Here is a 23,724-nt window from a genome sequence, read left to right on the forward strand (position 1 = left end):
AGTGGAAAGGAGGGGGAAAGTTATCTTAGCATACTTTTGAAATAATTGCTTTGCTTTGAGCCACTAAAAGAGTCTTTCTTGGGGTGCCTGGATGGCTCAGTGGGTTAAAGCCTCTGCCTTTGGCTCAGGTCATGATCTCAGGGACCTGGGATAGAGCCCCGCCTCAGGCTCTCTGCTCAGCAGGGAGCCTGCTTCCTCCTCTCTCTCTCTGCCTGCCTCTCTGCCTGCTTGTGATCTCTGTCTGTCAAATAAATCAATCTTAAAAAAAAGGGGGGGGTCTTTCTCTTATAAGATGAAACAACTGGCTTATGGAAATAAGAAAACTGTTTCGATTTTATTATCTTTTAATTATAGTGTGACTGTTCGCAATGTTACACAATAGCAAAGAATTCTGCCTGCATGGCCATTATAAACTCTATTTTCAGTATGTGTGACTCAGAATAACATCTACTCTCTCAAATTTGATCTGTGGGACTAAATTTTCAAAACTTTTACTGACAGGCAAGTGTGTAAACCCCTTTGAAGTGAGTGAACCTCACTAACCTTCTCAAGATGCTACTGAATACTTCTTATATACAAAGTATTTAAAAGGAGATTAAAAATATGAACCCAGTGTGGCTCTTACCTCCTTACAAAGCAATCCACATCTCGTATTTGAAATTAGAAACAAATCTAGGTGGGTAAAGTCACTAAAGAATTGATTCTAGAAATGCAATGCAATTAAAGTATTATTAAAGTGGGGCGTCTGGGTGGCTCAGTGGATTAAGCCTCTGCCTTCGGCTCAGGTCATGATCCCAGGGTCCCGGGATCGAGCCCCGCATCAGGCTCTCTGCTCAGCAGGGAGCCTGCTTCCTCCTCTCTCTCTCTGCCTGCCTCTGTGCCTGCTTGTGATCTCTGTCTGTCAAATAAATAAATAAAATCTTTTAAAAAAAAAGTATTATTAAAGTAATATGCCCAAACAATTAGCCACCTTGGTTCATTTCTTCACAAGTCCTCCAATCCCATTTTCCGAAACAAACCACTTTTTAACATTTGAACTATTTCTCTGGGTAGTTAATTTCTATTATATTCCTAAACAACGTGCTGTCATAATAAACAAACTGTAAAATGCTCCATTTATTTTTTTGCTGCAAGATGAGGGTTTAGCAAAATTAACCACTTCATCCCATCTTCTCTATATATTTTGTATGGTTTTTATTTGCACCTTAGTAGTTTAAAAGCACATGCTTTGATTATTTTCTGTTTCCTCAATATAGGCAGTCTCTTTCAATTTTCTATAAGAACAAAATAATGGCTCTCCCTGGTTTCCTTTGGCTCTCCTCTCTACTTTTACCCCACCTTCTTTCATGTGTACTCTTACAGAATCAAGGTGGACAATATTTATATTACGTCTACTATGCAACCATAATTAACTCTTTCCCATTTCTAGATGTAAAGGACAAGCAAAATTCTATTATTGTGGTGAAGTTCTAAAATGTTATATTGTAGTGATGGGAATTACTAACTTTAGGGTTTTTTTTCTTTTCCAACTCTTCTTTTTCTCACAGATTAAGAAAAAATACCTTCCACTCTTTCTAAAGTTCCCATACAATCATGTGTTCTATCAAGTTTTTAAAAACTATAAAACATTTATGCATCTAAACTTCATCAAGAGCAATAAAGCAAACAAACATACACCTTCACTTAATTTTTTTTTTAAAGATTTTGTTTATTTATTTGACAGAGAGATAGAGATCACAAGTAGGCAGAGTGGCAGGCAGAGGGAGGAGGAGAAGCAGGCCCTCCACTGAGCAGGAAGCCTGATATGGGGCTTGATCCCAGGACCCTCGGATCATAACCTGAGGCAAGGCAGCTGCTTAACCGACTGAGCCACCCAGACACCCATCACCTAATTAAAAAAAAAAAAAAAAGATCAATATAATTGAACTGCTGTGTACTTTTCACTGACTTTCCCCTCTGCCAGAGGTAACCACTATTCCATATGTAATTATTTCTATGTGTGAATGTATTTCTACTAAAAACAGTGTTGTTTTACATGCTTTAGAATCTTAGGGGAAGGGAGAGAAAAAATAAAATAAGATTAAATCAGAGAGAGACAAACCATAAGAGTTTTTTTAAAAAAAGATTTATTTATTTGAGAGAGTGAGAGAGTGTGCGAGAGAGAGCACAAGCAGGGTGGAGAGTCAGAAGGAAAGGGAGAAGCAAGACTCCCCACTGAGCAGGGAGCCCAATGCAGGGCTCCATCCCAGGACCCTGCTATCATGACCTGGGACAAAGATAGACAGTTAACTTACTGAGATAACCAGATGCCCTACCATAAGAGACTCTTAACTATAGGAAACAAACTAAGGGTTACTGGAGGGGAGAGAGATGGGGTAACGGTGTGATGGACATTAAGGAGAGCATGTGATGTAATGAGGACTGGGTATTACATACAACTGAGCAACCACTGAACTCTACCTCTGAAACTAAGAATGCACTATATGTTAACTGAATTTAAATACAATTAAATTCAATTAAAAAAGAACTTTTTTTTCATTTCACATCATGCTTGTGAGAGCCATGATGTTGATACATGGAATTTTTGTTCATTCCTTTTCACTGCTACATAGTTTTTTGTTATATGAATTCATTATGCCCATCTAATCCCTTATTAAGGTCTATTTTGGTTATTTCATTCTCAACTATTATAATGTTGCCAAGAAATTTTCCCTCATAAAACTGCAACAGTTTTGGGGGTGCCTGGATGGCTCAGTCAGTTAGGCAACTGCCTTCCCAGGGATTTACCAGGGAGCCTGCTTGAGCCTGCCTCTTCCTCTCTCTTCTCCTCACCTTGCCTCTGCCTGCTGCTCCCCCACTTGTGCTCTCATTCTTTCTGTCAAATAAATAAAGTATTAAAAAAAAAAACCAACCTGCCAGAGTTTTTGTAGATGCGTCCCTAAGTAGGACTGGATTGAGTGGTTTAAGTATTTTCAACTCTACTGATGATTGCCAACTGTCTTCCAAAGGAGTGATACCACTGATACACTCACAGGGTAGGAGAGAGCTCCTTGCTCTAAATGTGTGCCAACATTTGTTATCATTCTTTCAAATTCTTGCCAATGACATTGGTATGTGAAATATGTGAAATAATGTAACATTATGTGTTTAATATGAAATATCATTGATTACTGCTGAAGTTGGGTAGCTCTTCATATATTTTTTGATCATCTGAATTTCTCTTTCTGTGGATGATGTATGTTTATATTTGTTGCTCATTATTCTATTGGGCTGCCTTTTCTAACTAAAGATTTCTTTAAATGTGTATTATGGATGGCAATCCTGCCAATGTGCTACAAGTATCTTCTCCCAATCTGTGGACTGTCTTTTAAGTTTTTAAAAAAAAGGATTTTAATACAAAAAAGTCTACTTTTAATGTAATCACATGTTATCAACCTATTTCACTGTTTTTGCTTTTCTAAATCTTAAGAAATCTTTCTCTACCCAAAGATAATAAAAGACATTATTCCACAGTTTTCTCCTAAAAATTTTAGATTTTGTCTCGTTTTTACTTTTAATTTACTGGAACTGATTTTCCTGGTGGGACTGATGTGGAGAATACACACACACACACAGACACACACACACACAACACCCTACCATACCCCACATGAACACATATCACATATCCTCTTACCACACACACCATAGCCCCCTACATATCACATCCACATACTTGAACCCCCATACTCTGGATCATTTACTGAAGCATTTCTGATGTCCCTAATTATCTGAAATAGTTCTTATGACATCTTCCAAGTTATAAACCATGGATACTGCTGCTCCTGGGCTCTCCTCAATTTCACTGTTCCTATCAATGTCTTGTTATCTGAGAAAATGTAAGCACAGTCTCAATAGCACTTCTTCCACTTGACTTTGAACATCATGTATGGTACCTTAGCTAACTATGTATTTAAAAATTTGTACTATAAATGATAGATTGTAATTACTCCCTACAAATTATACCTGGATGCAAGCTACTTAGGAGAGAAGCTGTGTTTAACATAAATCTTTATACATTCAGGGTCTTAGGTACTCAAGGAGTGCTTAATTCATGTAGGGAAAAAAAATCATTACTTGCACCTCACCTTATGTAGACTGTGGTAATAAAAACTAGACAACCACTTTACTTCTTTCCACATTGATACCACTAAAATACAAAGACAGCAGTAAGTATGATCTTATTCATCTGCCTGCTCCCATCTCTTGTGTGCTACCTTAGTATAAATGGAGGACAGGGATTGGGGTCACAATCTCCAAAGAATATGGGGCCAGAAAAGTAGCAATTATTGTGAAACTATGGTCAACAAGGAAATGCCTAACAAAATTCATCCAATTCAAAATATACAAAAGGACTGTATTGGCCAAGGAATAGAAATGCTCAGCCTGCACAGGCTCCAGTTTGAGAGCTCTTGTCATTTAAATACATGCTACTTAGTGACAGACTGTCCCCAACAACACAAAAAATGCAGAACTTAAATGTTTCATAGGCATTATTTTCTTTTGGGCACATCTTTACTATGTTGAATTTCCCTACCTCTGAACATAGTATGCCTCTCCATTTTCTTAGTTATTTGATTATTTTCATCACAATATTGTAATATTCAGCACACAAATACTGTACATGTTTTAAGTGCATACCTAAGTGGCTTGGTCTGCTTGGGTTGCCTTAACAAATTATCACAGACTGTGTGGCTTAAAGAACAGGAATTTATTTTCTCACAGTTCCAAAGCCTGGAAGTGTGAGATCAGTGTTCAACATGGTTGGGTTCTACTAAGAGCTCTTTTCAAGTACTCACATGGCATTTCTTCAGTGCATGCATGTGGAGACTAAAGAAAGACATCTTCTCTTCTTTTAAGACCACCAATCCTACTGGATTAGGATTCTAACTTTATGATGTCATTTAACCTCAATTCCTAAAAGCCTTATCTCCTAGAGTCACATTTGGGATAAGGGCTTCAATGTGTGAATTTTGTTGCGGGGGGATACAATTCAATCCATCACACTAAGTAATACATTTTTAAAAAGTAATTATAAATGGAATTGCATTTTTAATTTGGTTTCCACATATTGTTAGTATGTAGAAATGGATATATTTTATTGTGTAGATCTTTTAATCTGCAACAAGGCTGAACTCACACTAAATACTATGACTTTTCTTTTGCACTTTTTGGTAGGTTCCTTTGGAAGTTTATATATAGACAATCATGTCATCCGTGAACAGAGACAGTTTTATTTTTCCAACTAATTTTCTAATTTTTTCCTTTATCTTGCCTTACTGCACTGGCAGAATTGCAGTATTATGTTGAGTAAAAGTGGTAAGCATATCAGTCCCTTCCCAATCTCAGGGGGAAAGCATTCAGTCCTTCATTAGCATGTATGATGCTGGAAATAGGATTTTGGTATATGTTCTTTACCAACTTCAGGTAATCCTATTATTAACAGGAGTCTTCTTTTGTTCAGCTATAGTTAAAAATGAAATATATTTGACATGTAACATTATGTAAATTTTAGGTATACAACATGTTGACTTGATATATTTATATATTGTGATATGATTGCCACTGTAGCAACAGCACTGCTATCATGTCAATCACTGTCATTTCCTTTTTGTGGTGCAAATAAAAGATCTAGTCTCTTAGCAAGTTTGAGGACTATAATACAATACTGCATCTATTTCATAATACTTTGCTTTTGATCTCCAGGTCATTCATTTTTTTTATTCTTCCAAGTTTTATTTAAATTCAAGTTAGTTAATATAGAGTGTAGCATTGATTTCAGTAGTATTTAGTGATGTGTCACTTACATATAATACCCACTGCTCATCACAACAAGGGCCCTCCTTAGTTCCTATCACCCATTTTGCCCATTCCCTACCCACGACCCCCTGTCCAGCAAACCTGTTTTCTATAGTTAAGAGTCTCTTATGGTTTGCCTGCCTCTCTATTTTAATCTTCCTGTATTTTTCCTATCCATCCATTCTGTTCATTTGCATAGCTTCTTAAATTCCACATGAGTGAAATCACATGTTATTTGTCTTTCTCTGACTGAAACCACTTAGCAGAATACACTCTAGTTCCATCCACATCATTACAAAAGGCAAGGTTTCATTCATTCTGATGGCTGAGTAATACTCCTTTGTATGCATATACACATATTCTTTATCCATTCATCAGTCTACGGATACTTGGCACTTTCATAGTTTGGCTATTGTTCATAATTCTTCCCCAAACATAGGGGTGCATGCACCCCTCCGAATCTGTACTTTTGTACCCTTTGGGTAAATACCTAGTAGTGCAATTGCTGGGTCATAGGATAATTCCATTTTTAACATTTTGAGGACCTTCCATACTATTTTCCCAATTGGCTGAACCAGTTTGCATTCCCCATATAGTCCAGGAGGGGTCTTATCTGCATTCTCACTAACATCTGTTGTTTCCTGTGTTGTTAATTTTAGCTATTCTGACAGGTGTGAAGTGATATTTCATTGTGGTTTTGATTTGTATTTCCCTGATGATGAGTGATATTGAGCATCTTTTCATGTGTCTGTTAGCCATCTGGATGTCATCTTTAGAAAATGTCTATTCATGTCTTCAGCCCATTTCTTAACTGGGTTGTTTTGGGTGTTTGAGTTTAACAAGTTCTTAATAGATTTTGGGTATTAATCCTTTATCAGATATATCATTTGCAAGTATCTTCTCCCATTCCGTAGGCTATTCTATAGTTCTGTTGATTGTTAACTTAGCTGTGCAGAAATTTTTACCTTTTTTTTTAGAAGATTTTATTTATTTATTGAGAGAGAAAGCATGCACATGAGCAGGGAGCGGGGCAGAGGGGCAGGGAGAGGCAGATGCCGCACTGAGCAGGGAGTCTGATGCAGGGCTTGATCCCAGGACTCTGAGATCGTGATCTGAGCCAAAGGCAGACGCTTAAGCTACAGAGTCACTCAGGCGCCCCAACAAATAGTGTCTAGTAAGAAGTTACTAGAGTCAAGGTCAAAGAGGTTTCTATCTGTGTTCTCCTGTAAGATTTTGAGGGTTTCCTGTGTCTCACATTTAGGTCTTTCATCCACTTTGAATTTGTTCTTATGTGTGGTGTAAGACAGTGGTCCAGTTTCATACTTTTGCATGTTATTGTCCAATCTTCCCAAATGGTTTTGGGAGACTGTCTTTTTTTCCATTGGATATTCTTTCCTGCTTTGTTGAAGATTAGTTGACCACAGAGTTGAGGGTACATTTCTGGGTTCTCTATTCTATACCATTTCTCTGTTTCTGTTTTTGTGCCAGTACCATACTGTCTTGATGATTATAGCTTTGTAATATAGCTTGAAGTTCAGTATTGTGATGCTACCAGGTGCGGTTTTCTTTTCAACTATGACTACTTAAGATGCATCCCAAAAGTTTGGGACTGTCATGTATTCATTTTCATTCTTCCATGTATTTTTAAATTTCTTTAATTTCTTGGTTAGCTCATTCATTCTTTAGTAGAACATTCTTTAGCCTCCATGTATTTGTGGTCTTTCCAATTTTTTCTTGTGGCTGACTTCAAGTTTCACAGCATTGTGGTCTGAAAATATGTATGGTATAATCTCAATCTTTTTGTATTGGTTGAGGCCTGATTTGTGACCGAGTATATGACCTATTCTGGAGAATGTTCCTTGTGTACTTGGAAAGAACCTGTATTCTGCTGCATTAGTATGAATCTGAATATATCTGTGAAGTCCATCTGGTCCAGTGTGTCATTCAAAGCCCCTTGTCCTGGTTGATTTTCTGCTTAGGTAATTTGTTCAATTGCTGTGAGTGGGGTGTTAAAACTCCCTACTGTCATTGACTGTTATCAGTTGAGCTTCCTTGTCATTAATTGATTTATATATTTACCTGCTCAGAAGTTGGGGCATAAATATTTACAACTGTTAGATCTTCTTTTTGGATAGACCCTTTAGTTATGATACACTTTCCCACTACATCTATTATAGTCTGTAGTTTTAAGTGTTGTTTGCCTGACATCAGTATGGCTGCTCCAGCTTTCTTTTGATGTTACTAAAGTGATAAATGGTTCTCCATCCCCTCACTTTGAATCTGGAGATGTCTATGGGTCTGAAGACCACCCCGATGCATCTGTTTAGTTACTGTTGTTGGAATGCAGTTGTGCAGCAGTATCATCAATAGTTTTAGAGAAGATTTCTGCCAGTTGTTTACAAATTGAATGTATAAACACGCATTTTGTTGTGGTGAGATCATTAAATTATTTTAAAGAGGACAATAAATCCTCACACTTTGGAAATTTGTAAAGGATCTTCAATGGAATTATAAATGGTTTTGTTTCAAAAAAAATCATCTTGTATAAGCAGTGTATCAATAAGTTGTTTTTTTTAAAATCCATTATGAAACCCGATGTCTTTGTTTTGGAGCACTGAGTCCATGTACATTCAGAATAATATTGACAGATATGAATTTAGAGCCACTGTATTTCCTGTCAAGTTGCTCTTCCTATAGATTGTCTCTGTTCCTTTCTAGTCTTTGTTGTTTTGGTCTCTTTATCCTGCTTAAAGGGTTTCCTTTAATATTTCTTGCAAGGTGGTTTAGAATTCATGAACTCCTATAGTTTTTGCTTGTCTTGGAAACTCTATCTCTCCTTCTATTCTGAATGACAGCCTTGCAGGATAAAGTGTTTTTTTTTTTTTTTTAAGATTTTATTTATTCATTTGAGAGAGAGAGAGAGCACAAGCAGGGGTAGAGTGAGAAGCAGATTCCCCTGCTGAGCCCAGGACCCTGAGATCATGATCTGAGCCAAAGGCAGATGCTTAACCAACTGAGCCACCCAGGCGCCCCTGGATAAAGTATTCTTGGCTACATATTTTCCCCACTTAGCATGTTGAATATTTCCTGCCCTCTCTTCTGGCCTTGTAAGTTTCAGTGTCCAGGTCTGCTGCTAACCTTATGCATCTACCCTTGCAGGTACAGTACTTTTTTTGTCCCTAGCTGCTTTCAGAATTCTCTTTATATTTTACAAGTTTCACCATGATATTGTAAGGGCCTATTTAGCCAGAGCGATTTCATCTGGTTAAACAATGACTTTGTTGTTTATACAGTGAAACTTAAACTGTCCCTGCCCCCCGCCCCTTACCCCAGGGGACTGACTTAAAAACAAGTCTTGGAAACCAGTCCCAGGTAACAAAGCCCAAATACAAAGGTGGATCAGGCCAGGTGTAGGTATCCAATCAGTGTGGGTGCATACTGTCTCCCTAGCTACCAAGGAGTATGGGCCCCACCCTTTGAGTGCCCTTTGGGCGCCAATTCTGATGAAGGTGATAGGCTAGTTCAAATATCTACTATAGGATAAACTGTAATTCAGTTGGTCACTTATGTGTGACCTAGCATGACTGTGCAGCTTTCTCTGTGTGTTACAATCTCATTGGCTACCTGTGCATGGCCAGCCCCAACCACATGGCCTTTGCCCTTTAAAAGCTAGTCTGTAAGGCAGAGAGAGGTCGCCCTCTCTGTAAGAGGCACAGCCCCGAACGGTTGGTTTGATTCTCGATGCTTGGCACGAAATAAAGCTTTGCTTGACCTTCACTTTCTGTCAGTCTCGCTCATTTGATTATGGACCCAATAATATGTCATGGTCTTGATCTGTTTTTGTCGATTTTGAGGGGAGTTTTCTGTGCCTCTTGGACTTCAACACCTGTTTCTTTTCCCAGATTAGGAAAGTTCTCAGCTATGATTTGTTCAAATAAACCTTCTGCCCCAATAACCTGCTGCTCTTCTGGGATTCATATGATATGGGTATTATTGCACTTTATGGAATTGCTGTGTTAAGTCTAATTTTTTGAATAGTTTTCTTCCTCTCTTCTTTTCATCTTCATTATGTTCCATAATCTTATCTTTTCTATCACCTATTGTCTCCTCTGATTCTTCCATCCTCATTACGATTTTATCCATTCAGTTTTGCATCTCAGTTAAAGCATTTTTTCTTTCCGTCTCACTACTTTTTACGTTTTTTTCTCTCTCCAGCAAAAGTATCTCTGGTGCCTTCTATCCTTCCTTCAAGTCCAACTACATTATGAACTGCTGTTCTAAATTCTTGTTCAGATATATTGCTTATATCTGTTTTGAGTAAATCTGTGGATGTGATTTCTTCTTGATCTTTCTTTTGGGGAGAATTCCTCCATCCTGTCATTTTTTCTAGGTTTCTGTCTTTTGTGGGTTATAAAAGCTTGTTATATTTCCTGCTTCTAAGAGTAATGCTGTATCAGGAAGGGGTAATACACTGTCCAGGGCTTGGCACTTCAGGAAGTCTTCCTGGTATATGCTATATGCCCTCCATTGTTGTGTTTTGGCTTCCCTTTCCCACTGGTCAGTCCTCTGCAGAGTTCTTCTTTGCTTGCAGTGGGCAGTGTTTAGACATCTAACCATGTATGCTTTTGATTTGTTTGATACAATAAGCCTGTTTATTTTTTTAAACTTTTAAGTTATTCACTTATTTAGTTTTAAATATTTTATTTATTTATTTGAGAGGCAGTGAGAGAGAACATGAGAGGGGAGAAGGTCAGAGGGAGAAGCAGACTCCCTGTGGAGCTGGGAGCCTGATGCGGGACTTGATCCTGGGACTCCAGGATCATGACCTGAGCTAAAGGCAATCACTTAACCAACTGAGCCATCTGGGTACCCCTCCCCTTTTTAAGAAACCTGATCCAAAAAAAGAGAAAAGGACAAAAGCCCCACAAATACACAAATACTAAATACAAATACACAAATACTAAAAGCGATAAGTCTGATTCCAAAGAAAGAAAAAGAAAAAAAAGCCTGATACTAAAAAAGAGAAAAGGAAATGAACAAACAAACAAACAAACAAACTATAAACTATAAACCTGATTCTACAGGAAAAAGAAAAAAGAAATCCTGGTCCTGTTTCCACCAGAACTGAAGGTGACACTTTGGAGCACTCTATGATCCAGCAGACTTGATGCATGTGGGGGGCTTATACTATTCCTCTGTGGAAGATACCTACTGTGCTGGCTCAGTGTCCAACTTGCTGAGTAAATATGCACCTGCAGGGAGCAGTGGGCAGGGTTTGGTGTAAGTGGCTCAAGACTCCACTAGGGGTGCTAAGTTGCTCACTGAGGTCCAATCATGTTGTCGGGAGAGGGAAAGATGGCATCACCCCATTCTCTCATCCCCAAAGAGGGGAGCTCAGACTGATACTGTTCATAAAGCCCTAAGAAAAAAGTGAGCAATCTCCCTTTGGTGTCCCAGGCTGATTCCTGCCTTCAATATGTCTGTGCCTGAGCCATGGGCACATCCAGTGCCACAGTTCTACTGGAGCACAAAACTCCAAGTCTTAAAGGACCTGCTATGGCACAGACCCACTCCTCTCCTCTGGAGCAGAACCTCACCACATTGTGTCTGGTGCTGTTCTGTCCCAGGAAAGCAGTCACATGGCAGTGTAGGTGCTTGGAGTTTATGGTAAAGCACAATGAGAAGCTGTGAACAGGTTTTATCTGCCTTCTGTGCATTCTTCTGTCCCTTGCTAATGAATAGTTGCTTAATGGTGCCTAGAGGGTATTTCTTTTCCCCTGGAGAGACAATATACCCTCTTCCAGATGTACCCTAGGAAGGAGAATATTCTGCCCCAGGGTGACTCAGGGGATCCCTACACAATGTTTTCTGCTTTCAGGTCTCTGCCCTCTTTCTCTCTGGGAAAAATGTTGCCCACCCCACTGGAATCCTGTGAATGGCATGGTCTTCTAAAACTTCAACCTTTGAACTCTTCTGTTTATAAGAACTAGAAATAGCCCGGTTCCTCTGGATTCTCCAGTTAATGGTTTGGGGGAAGTGTTTCTCCTTTGTGAACCAATGCGCTGCTCTCTGTCCTCCTCTCATTTTCTCTCTTTCTTTTCACAACACAAAGTGCTCCTCCTCTTCATGGCACCGTGGCTTTTCTGTCCTCCAATTCACATCACTGCACCTTGTACATGCCACTTTCTCTCTTTAACTGTGCAGATTGTTCCATTAATCCTCAGAACAATTTCTAGGTGTTTAATGATTGGATATTACTTTAGCTGTGTTCAAGGGATGAGGCAGGACAAGGGTACCCCTACTACTCTGCCATCTTAACTCTCCACACCTATGCCACAATTTATTTATCCAGTTATCACTTAATGGATATTTGGGCTCCTTCCATAATTTGGCTGTTGTTGAAAATGCTGTTAATAAATAGGGGGGCAGGTGCCCCTCTGAATCAATATTTCTGTAACCTTTGGATAAACACCTAGTAGTGCAATTGCTGGTCACAGATTTAACTTTCTGAAGAACATTCATACTGTTTACTACAGTGGCAGTCCCAGTTTGCATTCCCACCAAGAGAGTGAAAGAGGGTTCTCCTTTCTCCACATATGTGCAAAGATATATTGTTTCCTGTATTGTTCATTTTAGCCATTCTGACAGGTGTGACGTGGTATTTCATTGTGGTTTTGATTTGTATTTCCCTAATGATGAGTGATGTTGAGCATCTTTTCATGTTTTGTTAGTCATCTGGCTGTCTTCTTTGGAAAAACATCTATTCATGTGTTCTTTTTCTTAAATTATTTGTTTTTGCGGTGTTGAGTTTGACAAGTTCTTTATATATTTTGGATACTAATCTTTTATCAGATATGACATTTGCAAATATTTTCTCCCATTCCCTAGGCTGTCTTTTAGTTTTGTTGATTGTTTCCTTTGCTGTGCATTGGCTTTTTAAATTGAGGAAATCACAATGGTTTATTTTTGGTTTTGATTCCCTTCCCTCTGACGGTATGAGTAAGAAGTTGCCTGGCCAAGACCAAAGAGTTTGCTGTCTGTGTTCGCTAGGCTTTTGATGGTTTCCCAACTCACATTTAGGTCTTTCATCCATTTTGAATTTATTTTGTGTATAGTATAAGAAACTGATCTAGTTTCATTCTTTTGTATGTTGCCATCCAGTTTCCCAGCACCATTTGTTGAAAGATTTTTTCTCGTGATATTCATTCTTGCTGTATTGAAGAGTAGTTGTCCATACAGTTGCGGGTTCATTTTCTGGGTTTTCTCTTCTGTTACATTGATCAATGTGTCTGTTTTTGTGCCAGTACCATATTGCTATAATCATTACAGAGCTGTAACACAGGTTGAAGTCCAGAATTGTAATGGCTCCAGCTTTTCTTTTCTTTTTCAGGAATGCTTTGGCTATCCAGGGTCTCTTGTGGTTCCATACAGATTTTAGAATTTGTTCGAGCTCTGTGAAAAATGCTGGTGGTATTTTGATAGGGATTGCACTGAATGTATAGACATTTTTACAATGTTTCTAATCCATGAGCATGGAATGTTTTTCCATTTCTTTGTTTCCTCTTCAACTTTTTCACAAGTGTTTTATAGTTTCCAGAGTATAACTTTTACCTCTGTGGTTAAGTTTATTCTTACAGGTTTTGGTGCAATTGTAAATGGGATTGATTCCTTGATTTCTGCTGCCTTATTTTTGGCATAGAGAAATGCAATAGATTTCTGTACATTGATTTTATAACCTGCGACTCTGCTGAATTCATGTATGAATTTTAGCAATTTTTTGGTGGAATCTGTTGGGTTTTCTACGTAGAGTATAATGTCTGCGCAGTGTGAAAGTTTGGCTTCCTCCTTGCCACTGAGCTTGATGGAATTCTAATAAATTCTAATAAATTCCATTTCACTTTCATAGCTCAGTAAATATTAAGTCTTGAGGCCTGAGGCAACTAGAAAAAAATGTCTTAACAAAAGTGATCAGTAATCAGTTTAGTTCTCCTTATGTCCACGAAAGGTTAATGGCTACAGAACAAAAGGTTAACTGCTACAAAAAATTATTTCCTTTCATAACAATTAGAAAACAATTAAACCAGAAGTTTCCAGATGTTGTGCAATAGGAAGCTTTAAATTGATTCTAAAGAGAAAGGAACAAAAGAGGTAAGCCCAAATAACTGCTTGAAGGAAGTACTTAAGATCCAATAGTGAAAGAGGGTGCCAAAATAGCATTAGGAACTTGTGCTGACTTTTGTGAGGCTGAGGTGGCTGGAATTTGTTCATCAGAGTACAAGAGAGAGGAAAGGTACACAAGAGGATAGCTCTGGAGATCCACGGAGGAATTCCCAGGTCTTGGCTATAGCAAGATGTGGTCACATGTGAAAAGAATAACCAAACAGTTGTGGAATAAATAATTTTAAAAGCCCATGTGGGGATAGAAATAGTCTATGTCTTCATCAGGCAGAGGAGGGAAAGGTTTTGTTATACTAGGGCACTGGAGGCTAAAGAGTAATAAGAGTTCCCAGTATAAAGCTAAATAAGTTCCAGAATAAAGGTTGATTTGGTTATACCCTAACAAAGAGTAAAGGCAAACCTCTAAGAATTCAGTTAATTCATAAGTTACTTATCTATGCAATAGGATAAAATCCAACATTCTTTAATGGCACATAACTAAGTTGTCTCCCAAAATGTCACATCTGGCATTCAAATAAAAATTACTAGGAATGCAAAGAAAAAGAAAACCATAACCTAGAGGTAGCAGGAAAATTAATCAAAGTAACAGTCCTGGAAATACCAGGGAGAAAAGAATCAAAGAGAAGAGTGTTAATACAGCTTTGGTAAATATTAAAAAATATTTTTAATATAAATATAAATATTTATATACATAAATATATATTTATATTTAATATATATACTTATATATATATAAATATAAAAAGTATGCTAAATATGCAATGACGAATACTATAGTAAAACTGAAGACACACAATAAAATAAAGTTCTGAAAGCATAAAAAAGATTTGGAAAAAAAAGTGAACAGAGCCTTAATAAACTTTTTGTGTAGAATCAAGTAGTTGAATATATAGGAAAGGAGAATCCTAGAAAAAGGGGTGGGTGCTTTAAAAATAATGGCTATAAGATTTCCATAATTGGTGAAAAATATAGCCTGGCAAATACAAGAAATTCAATCAACACCAGACAAGAAAAACAAAAAGAAAACCCCACTAAAACAGCTCATAATAAAATTGTTGAAAATCAAAAATAAAAAGAAAAATTTTAAAGCAGGCAGAAAGAAAAAATAAAACCATTATAAGCACAGAGAAATAAATGATGTCAGCAGGTTTTTTTGCCTGAAACCACATAGGGCATTGCAAAATAGAACATTTTTAAATTACTGAGGGAAAAGGAAAACACTGCCAAATAATTCTACAACCAGTAATCAAAAATTCCTAAAATTAAGATGCAGTGTACCTTTTTTCTTTTAAACCAATAAAACATGAGAATATTTCTTGCTAGCAGGACTTTACTACAAGACATATTAAAGGAAATTATTTAAGCAGAAAAAGAAAAGATATTGAATGGAAATCTGGAAATGAAAAAGGAAACTCGGTATGCCAGAAACAATGTGTGGGTAAAAATAAAAACTACATTTTCTATTTAAAGCAAAAATAATCACAATGTACTCTGAGTTTTATACACAAGGAAAAGAGATGACAATAGCACAAATGCTAGGAAAACACAAAAGGAAGTAACCGGTTATAAGGGTCTCAAACTTCGATTTCTTTCATAAGTGTTCTATAGTTTCCAGAGTACCTCTCTGGTTAGGTTTGTTCCTAGGTAATCTTAGAGGTTCTGGTGTAATTGTAAATGGGATCAATTTCTTGATTTCTGCTGCTTCACTACTGGCATAGAGAAATGCAATAGATTTCTGTACATTGATTTGATATCCTGTGACTTTGCTGAATTCATGTATGAGTTTTAGTGGAATGTATGAGTTTTGGTGGAATCCATTGGGTTTTCTATGTAGAGTATAATGTTGTCTGTGCAGTGTGAAAGTTTGGCTTCCTCCTTGCCAATTTGGATGCCTTTTATTTCTTTTTGTTGTCTGATTGCTGATGCTTAAGATTCCCAGTACTATGTTAAGTAACAGTGGTGAGAGCAGACATCCCTGTCTTATTCCTGACCATAGAGGAAAAGTTCCCAGGTCTTCCCAATTGAAGAGAATATTAGTTGTGGGCTTTTCAATATGGCCTTTATTATATGTTGAGGTACATTCTCTCTAATTCTACTTTGTTGAAGGTTTTTTGTTTTTTTTTTTTTTAATCGTGAATGGATGCCACATATTTTTTTCAAATGCTTTTTTTGCATCTCTTGAAAGTATCATGTGGTTCTTATCTTTTCCTTTATTAATGTGGTGTATCATTTTGATTGTTTTTCTAATATTGAACCACCCTTACAGGCCAGGCATAAATCCACTTGATAGTGGTGAATGCTTCTTTAATGGACTGTTTGATTGGTTTGCTACTATTTTATTGAGAACTTGTACATCCCACAAGCCTCAGGGATATTGGCCTCTAGTTCTCTTTTTTAGTGGAATCTTTATTTTGAATTCAGGGTAATTCTGGGCCTATAGAATAAATGTATATGTTTTCCTACCTCTTCTATTTTTTGAAATAGTTTGAGAAGAACAGGTAATTACTGTTCTTTAAATGTTTGGTAGAATTGACCCATGAAGCCACTTAGCCCTGGATTTCTTTGTTGGTTATTGGTCTCTTCAAGTTTTCTATTTCTCCCTGTTTCAGTTTTGGTGGTTCACATGTTTGTAGGAATACATCCATTTCTTTCAGTTTGTCCCATTTGTGCATATATAGGTTTTCATAATATTTTCTTATAATTTTATTTATGTGGTATTTGTGGTTATTTTTTGCCTCCTGTTTTGATTTTACTTATTTGGTTCCTTTCTCTTTTCTTTTTGGTAAGTCTGGCTTGGGACTTAACAATTTTATTGATTTTTTCAATGAACCACCCCCTGGTTTCATTGACTTGTTCTATTTTTTTTTTTTTTTTTTTTTTAGTTTCTATATCATTCATTTCTGCTCTAATCTTTAGTATTTTCTTCTTTATACTGGATTTAGGCTTCATTTATTGTTCTTCTTCTAGCTTCTTTAGAAATAAGGTTAGGTTGTTAAAGATTTTCCTTTCTTGTTAAGCCTGTATAGCTATATATTTCCCTGTTAGGACTGCTTCTGCTGCATCCCAAAGGCTTTGGACTGTTGTGTTCATTTTTATTTGTTTCCATATACATTTCTATTTCTTCCTTGATTTCCTGGTTGACCCATTCATTGTTTAGTAGCATGCTGTTTAACTACCATATGTTTGTGGTCTTTCCAAAATTAAAAAAAAAAATTTTTTTTGTGGTTGACTTCAAGTCATGGCACTCTGGTCAGAAAAGATGCAAGGGATTTACCCCAAAGATCAGATGTAGTGAAAAGAAGGGTCACCTGTACCCCATTGTTTATAGCAGCAATGGCCACGGTGCCAAACTGTGGAAAGAACCAAGATGCCCTTCAACGGACGAATGGATAAGGAAAATGTGGTCCATATACACTATGGAGTATTATGCCTCCATCAGAAAGGATGAATACCCAACTTTTGTAGCAACATGGATGGGACTGGAAGAGATTATGCTGAGTGAAGTAAGTCAAGCAGAAAGAGTCAATTATCATATGGTTTCACTTATTTGAGGATCATAACAAATATCATGGAGGACATAGGGGGATAGAGAGGAGAAGGAAGTTGAGGGAAATTGGAAGGGGAGATGAACCAAGAGAGACTATGCGCTCTGAAAAACAATCTGAGGGTTTTGAAGGGGTGGGGGGTGGGAGGTTGGGGGAGCCAGGTGGTGGGTATTACCGAGGGCAGGTATTGCATGGAGCACTGGGTGTGGTGCATAAACAATGAATTCTGTTACACTGAAAAGAAATTAAATAAAAAAAATAATATAAAAAAAAAAGAAAAGATGCATGGCATGATATCAATCTTTTTGTACTTGTGGCCTGATTTGTGACCTAGTATATAATCTATTCTGGACATCGTTCCATGTGCACTCAAAAAGAACCTGCATTAAAGTGCATTCTGCACTTTAGGATGAGATATTCTGAATATATCTGTGAAGTCCATTTGGTCCAGTGCATCATCCAAAGTTATTAAGCTATTGTTTCTTTGTCAGTTTTCTGCTTAGATATCTGTTCATTGATGTAAGTGGGAAGATAAACTCCCCTACTATTATAATACAATAATGAGTTCCTTTATGTTTGCTATTGTTTTATATATTGGGGTGACTCCATGCTGCATGTATAAATACTTCCAATTACACTTATTTTTAGATTTTCCCCTTGGATATAATGCCCTTCATCTCTTCTTACAGTGTTTGGTTTAAAGTCTAGTTTGTTGTATAGAAGTACCGCTAATCTGGCTTTATTTTGATGTCCAGTTATATGATAAGTATTTCTCCATTCCATCAATTTCAATGCATGGGTGTCTTTAGGTCTAAAATCAATTTCTGGTAGGCAGATAAATGGGCCTTTTTTTTTTTTTAAATATATTCTGACACTGTGTATTCTGATCGGAGTGCTTAATCTATTTACATTTATAGTAATTACTCATAGATTTGTATTTAGTGCCATTTTATTACTTGGCTTGTTGTTTTGGGAGATTTTCTCTATTATATTCTTGTCTTTATCACTTTGGTTTTTCCTTTTAATATTTTTTCCCCCTTTTAATATTTTAGTATTTCCTGCAGGTTGGTTTAATGGCTATGGACTCCTTTAGTTTTCTTTGTCTGAGAAACTCTTTTTATCTTTTTTATTCTGAATTATAGCCTTGCTATTCTTGGTTGCAGATTTTTCCCATTCAGTACTATAAACATATCATGTCACTACCACCTAGCCTGCCAAATTTATGTTGAGAGATCTGAAGCTAGCCTCATGGGTCTTCCCTGTAAGTAAGGGACTTCTTTTTGTCTTGCTGCTTTTAAGACTTTTCTCTTTTCATATATTATTTTCTCAAATAAATTCCCTGTCCTCTTTTCTCTGTCTTCTTCTTCTAGTACACCTATAATAGGAATTTTATTACATTTGACGGAGTCACTGAGTTCCCTAAATATATTCTCATATTGCAAAATTCTTTTTTTGTTCAGCTTATGTTTCATTATTTTATCTTGTATGTCACTTCTTTGTGCCTCTGCTTCTTCCATCCTTGTGTTCATTGTATCAAGCCTGTTTTGAATCTCAGTTACTGAATTTTTCATTTCTAATTGTTTTTTTACTCTTTTATCTCTGTAATAAGGGTCTCCCTGGTCTTCCATTCTTTTCTTAAGCTAGCAAGTATCCTTATGATTGTTGCTTTGGATTCCCCATCAGTCATATTACTTGTATCTGTTCTGCTTAGCTCTCTGGCTGTGACCCTATCTTGTTCTTTCATTTGGGACAAATTTTTATGTCTTTGGCTTTTGTTTAAATCTCTCTACCTCTCTGTGTTAGAAAAGCCTGTATGTTTTCTGCTCCTGATAACATGGCTTTATCAAGAAGAGATCATTTAGGTCCAGGACCTGGTACATCAGATAGGGTCTTTGGTGTGTGCTGTGTGCCCTCTACTACTGTGTTTTGGCTGCTGTATCCTTCAGTTCAGTTTCTGCAGGGGTTCTCCTTGCCTGAAGTGAGAAATGTTTGGTCCTTGGCTAGAATGCAGCATGTTTTAACTGGGTGAACTTTGGTCTGCATGTTAAATGAAACTTGATATTTCCACTTGAACTGAAGCCATAAAGAACTCTGGTCAGGAGCTGTGGTGTGGGCAGGGGCTTCTGCTGATCTTCTGTGGAAATGGCCTTCAGCACTGGGACTAAGGCAAGCTTTATGTAGAAGGGCAGTACTACCAGACTGCAGGGATGTGAGTGGGTGTAAGCAGGTTAGACAGCCAGGGTAGGCACTTTGCTGCTTACCCCAGATGGCTCTGTGTTTATATTGAGGGGTGGTGGAGGAAATGGCCCTACCCGGTTTCTCTGTTCCTGGAGAGGAGTACTATGCATGCTGCCTCTCTGGGAGGCAGGCTAAAAAGAGCAAATAATCTCCCCACTGTTTATTTGTACAATCTGCCTCTGGGTTGTTTGTCTGACTTCTCTCCAGGTATAGTGCCATGCCCTCTGAGCTGTATCCCAGCCAAGCCTGCTGACTTTTAAAACTTTAGGCTTTAGGGACATGATGAGGGCAGGGGCTTGTGCTGGTCTTTGTGGGGAGTGTTTCACCTAGGCAGAAATTCTTAAGTTGCTAAAAAGATAAAAGTCCCATGACACTTAAAACTGACCTAATGAACCTCAAGTTCTCAGAGGAGTTAACTAAGGCTTTAAAGGCGTTATATCAGCAGGAAAATCTAGCATGATCTAAAATGTCTAGGATGGCTCACCTATTAAGCAACTCCCAGGTTTTGTACCTATACTCATATACACTGGGCTGCTAAGGGAGCAGAGCTTCCAGCAAGGTAATTCTCTCCAATAATCCTTAGAAGTGTCCCAGGAAAACAAGACAGAAAATTTCACTGGTAGGCCAAATCTGGGGACTCTCTGGAATAAATTAATCAATTATGTCAATCCATTGCTACGGAAATGAATCAATGAAAAGATGTTCAAGTAGGTTAACTCTGCAGAATGTAGTAAAATACACTAAATCAATGATTGGTATTGCTTCCTTTTTTGCCTTTCCTGAACTGGTATTTTAAACTGCAGTTGTTCTACTTTTTGTTTCTAGTACTTTATATAAACTATGTCAGATATTTCTGTAGTTTTATTTAGACTACAGCGTGAATTTACATCCCTACCTAGGGAAAATGGACACTGACCAGCAAATTTAAACCTTGGAGATGGGAGCCACTCCTAGGCATGACCTGTGGGTCAGAGATGAGTATATCTGTGGTTATAAATGGAAGATGGTACTATGTTCTCCAAAAGCTTTGCTTGAACTGGCTGGAGAAAAGGTATGCATGTATGTTGGCAACAAAGAGATGAATATTTATTGCTTTGTCTCCCCAAAACAAAGCCCTTTTCTATGAAAACTGTATCTTATTCGTTCTTGAGGGAACTTCCCCTTTTTTTGCACTTCAACCCAGTGAGTGCTGACAATTATAGTATTCCATCTCTCAGTCATACAAATCAGAGTTCTTCCCAGAATATAGTAAATTCAAAATTAGGAAAGAAGAAGAATACTTTTTGTTGACAAAACTGAACACATGATCTAAAATGCTGCTAATAATCATGTATCTAGCCATGTAAGACAGACTGTTTCCAAGAGTAAAGGTGACATGCAATATAATGTAGAGACAAAAATGGACTAAGTGTCCTGGCAACACTCCTCATTTTAAGTGTGTCCTTGCCCTTTTTTTCCTAAGCCAGTCGCTGTCACTTGCAACTATGAGTCCTGAAATAATTCTCTTCCAGAAAATTAAGTAGTCTAATAGGCTAGTTTATAGAGTGTATAGGATATATGGTAGAGGTGCTCCTAAGGAACTTGGAAAAACTGAGAAACTTACTCAGCATTGTAAGTCAGTGTCAAAGCCACTCTGTTACAATATTTCTCTTGACCATAACCCAATAAAATGTGCTAACACATTAAGAAAAAGTACCCAGCCACAGATGTAAATAGTGGTACTGTCCATCCAAGCAGTGCTTATTTGTGTTTGTAGATAGGTAGGAACACCCTAAAAGTTTAACCCACTAATATTGAGCATACATACTAGCTTACCTTAGCTTGTTCAACTATATCAAATTGCTATTTCACCCTCTGCATAGGTTACTCAAGCACAGAAACATACTTAGTTTCTTTCAATTTCTAACACTATTACCTGTCACTAGATAATGATGTTTCATACTTCACAGAGCCATCATATGGGACTCCTTTAATTTTCAAGTACTAATCATACCATGCTTGCTTATGACATATCTATCCACCTCCCATAAAGGCCAATCCCTTCAAGTGTACAGACCATAATTCTTTCCCTTCCTTGTCTGTAGGATCCTACATTATTATTTTATGTGTTATAAATTCACTCTTCCCCTCAACCACCAGAGATGTAAACTCCACGAAGACATGGACCTTGCCCATCCCATTGGCTGCTATATTTTTGATGTCTAGTACATAGTTACGTATCCAGAATTATTTGCTGAAATCAAGAGTGAATAAATGAACAGAAGGTTGGAAATGAATTATCTGCAAGAGGTATTCCATTTCTGAAGCTCTATAATTCTACTCAGAGAAGAGCAGGTGCCACAATGGTTTTCTGACGTAGGGTAACAGGCTTCATCAAACTTCAGTTAATATTTCTCTAGATAAACCTAATATAATTTTTCTTCACCCTTGACTTTACTTCAGATAAATTCATTTTAAATTTTAAGCCTCAAGATGAAATAAATGAAATAGACAATGACAACAAATTGTGCTTACTCTTCTTTCCATCCATATCTGCATGGATCTTCCGAGCCAAGAATCCACTTTTGTACACAGCAGCATTTGGGTCATGAGGAATGTCTAAGAATGGGTTGGTAGTGCTCCCAATACGACTAATGGTCTTTGGATGTGTTCCATTAGCCTTCTCATCAGTACCTTCAGATGGAGATTTTTTTTTCTCTTCATCATCTCTAAAGAAGAAAACACAGATTGAGCACTTAACAACAATCAGTAAACAAACAAAGTTATTTAGTGTAATAAACTACAATGTTTTCAATAGTCTATCAGTCATGATAACAAAAACTGTAAAAACAGGTATCATTTACTAAGTGTTTATGTGTCAGGTATTAATGATCATAACAGTTTTCTAAGACCGACATTAGTATCCCATATTTCAGATAATGAAACAAACTCAAGAAAGTTTAAGTAAGTGCCCAAGGCCACAGATCTAGTAATCAAAGAAAGAGATAGTAAGGATATGACTGCAAAATCTCTAAAGTCTTTGCTCTTTCTACCCACTACAGTGTCTTCATGTCTGTCCTCTTTCAAAAAGAGTGGGGATTCTTTAGCAGAGATCACGATTTTGATTTTGATTTTTGATTTCTACATGGTTTAGCACAAGTATACAGAATACAACAAATCATTACAGATTCAGTCCAGTGAATAATACTAAACTAAATCTGGCATGTAACAGGTAATTCTCTTATACTGAAACCCCAGTAAAGCTAATAATGAGGTAGGATGGTGGTGTCATCCACAGTGCTTTGGCATCTTATAGGTATTACTTTCTCAACTGCCATAAAAGTATGAGACACTCTAACAGCCACTGACAAAACCTGTAATTGCCCAGTCTATTTTAAGTCTCTGTTCCAGGGTGCCTGGGTGGCTCAGGAGGTTAAGCATCTGCATTCAGCTAAGGTCATAATCTCAAGGTTCTGGGATTGAGCCCCTCATCGGGCTTTCTGCTCAGCAGGAAGTCTGCTTCTCCCTCTCTCACTGCTCCTCTCCAGTCCTCTACTCTCTTACTACCCCCCAAATAAATAAAAAATCTTAAAAAAAAAATCTGTTCCTTCAAGGAGGGTAAATTTAAATCTGAAATTCTTATGTACATTAAGTATGAAGGAGGCAAAAAATGGATGGTTACATTCAATAAAGAGGAATGAATAGAAGAAAATGAACAAACGCTGATATACTGCTAAAAAACACAGCACCAAATTAAGAGCATTTGTCTTAGTTCACCTGTTCAATTTCCTCAATCATCTCTGGTTATATTGCTTATTAGATAAGTGAGTATTTTTATTAAAACTTCAAAATAACCGAGGCTCCTGGGTGGCTCAGTGGGTTAAGCCACTGCCTTTGGCTCAGGTCATGATCTTGGGGTCCTGGGATTGAGCCCCACATCGGGCTC

The 23,724-nt window shown here is 37.4% G+C and overlaps 1 protein-coding gene across 14 annotated transcripts in view; it reads right to left on the minus strand.

Annotated features, from left to right (window-relative positions):
- PSD3 (pleckstrin and Sec7 domain containing 3) overlaps window positions 1–23,724 on the minus strand; it is a 733,176-nt gene that overhangs the window by 140,724 nt on the left and 568,728 nt on the right. For all 14 annotated transcript variants that reach the window (XM_082715136.1, XM_082715148.1, XM_082715146.1 and 11 more), the window contains one exon: window positions 22,314–22,507. In XM_082715136.1, coding sequence (XP_082571262.1) covers window positions 22,314–22,507 — 194 coding nt within the window. The remainder of the gene's footprint in view (window positions 1–22,313; window positions 22,508–23,724) is intronic.

The sequence above is a fragment of the Mustela nivalis genome, assembly GCF_964662115.1.
Source record: "Mustela nivalis genome assembly, chromosome: 20".
In the NCBI taxonomy this organism is placed as follows: Eukaryota; Metazoa; Chordata; class Mammalia; order Carnivora; family Mustelidae; genus Mustela; species Mustela nivalis.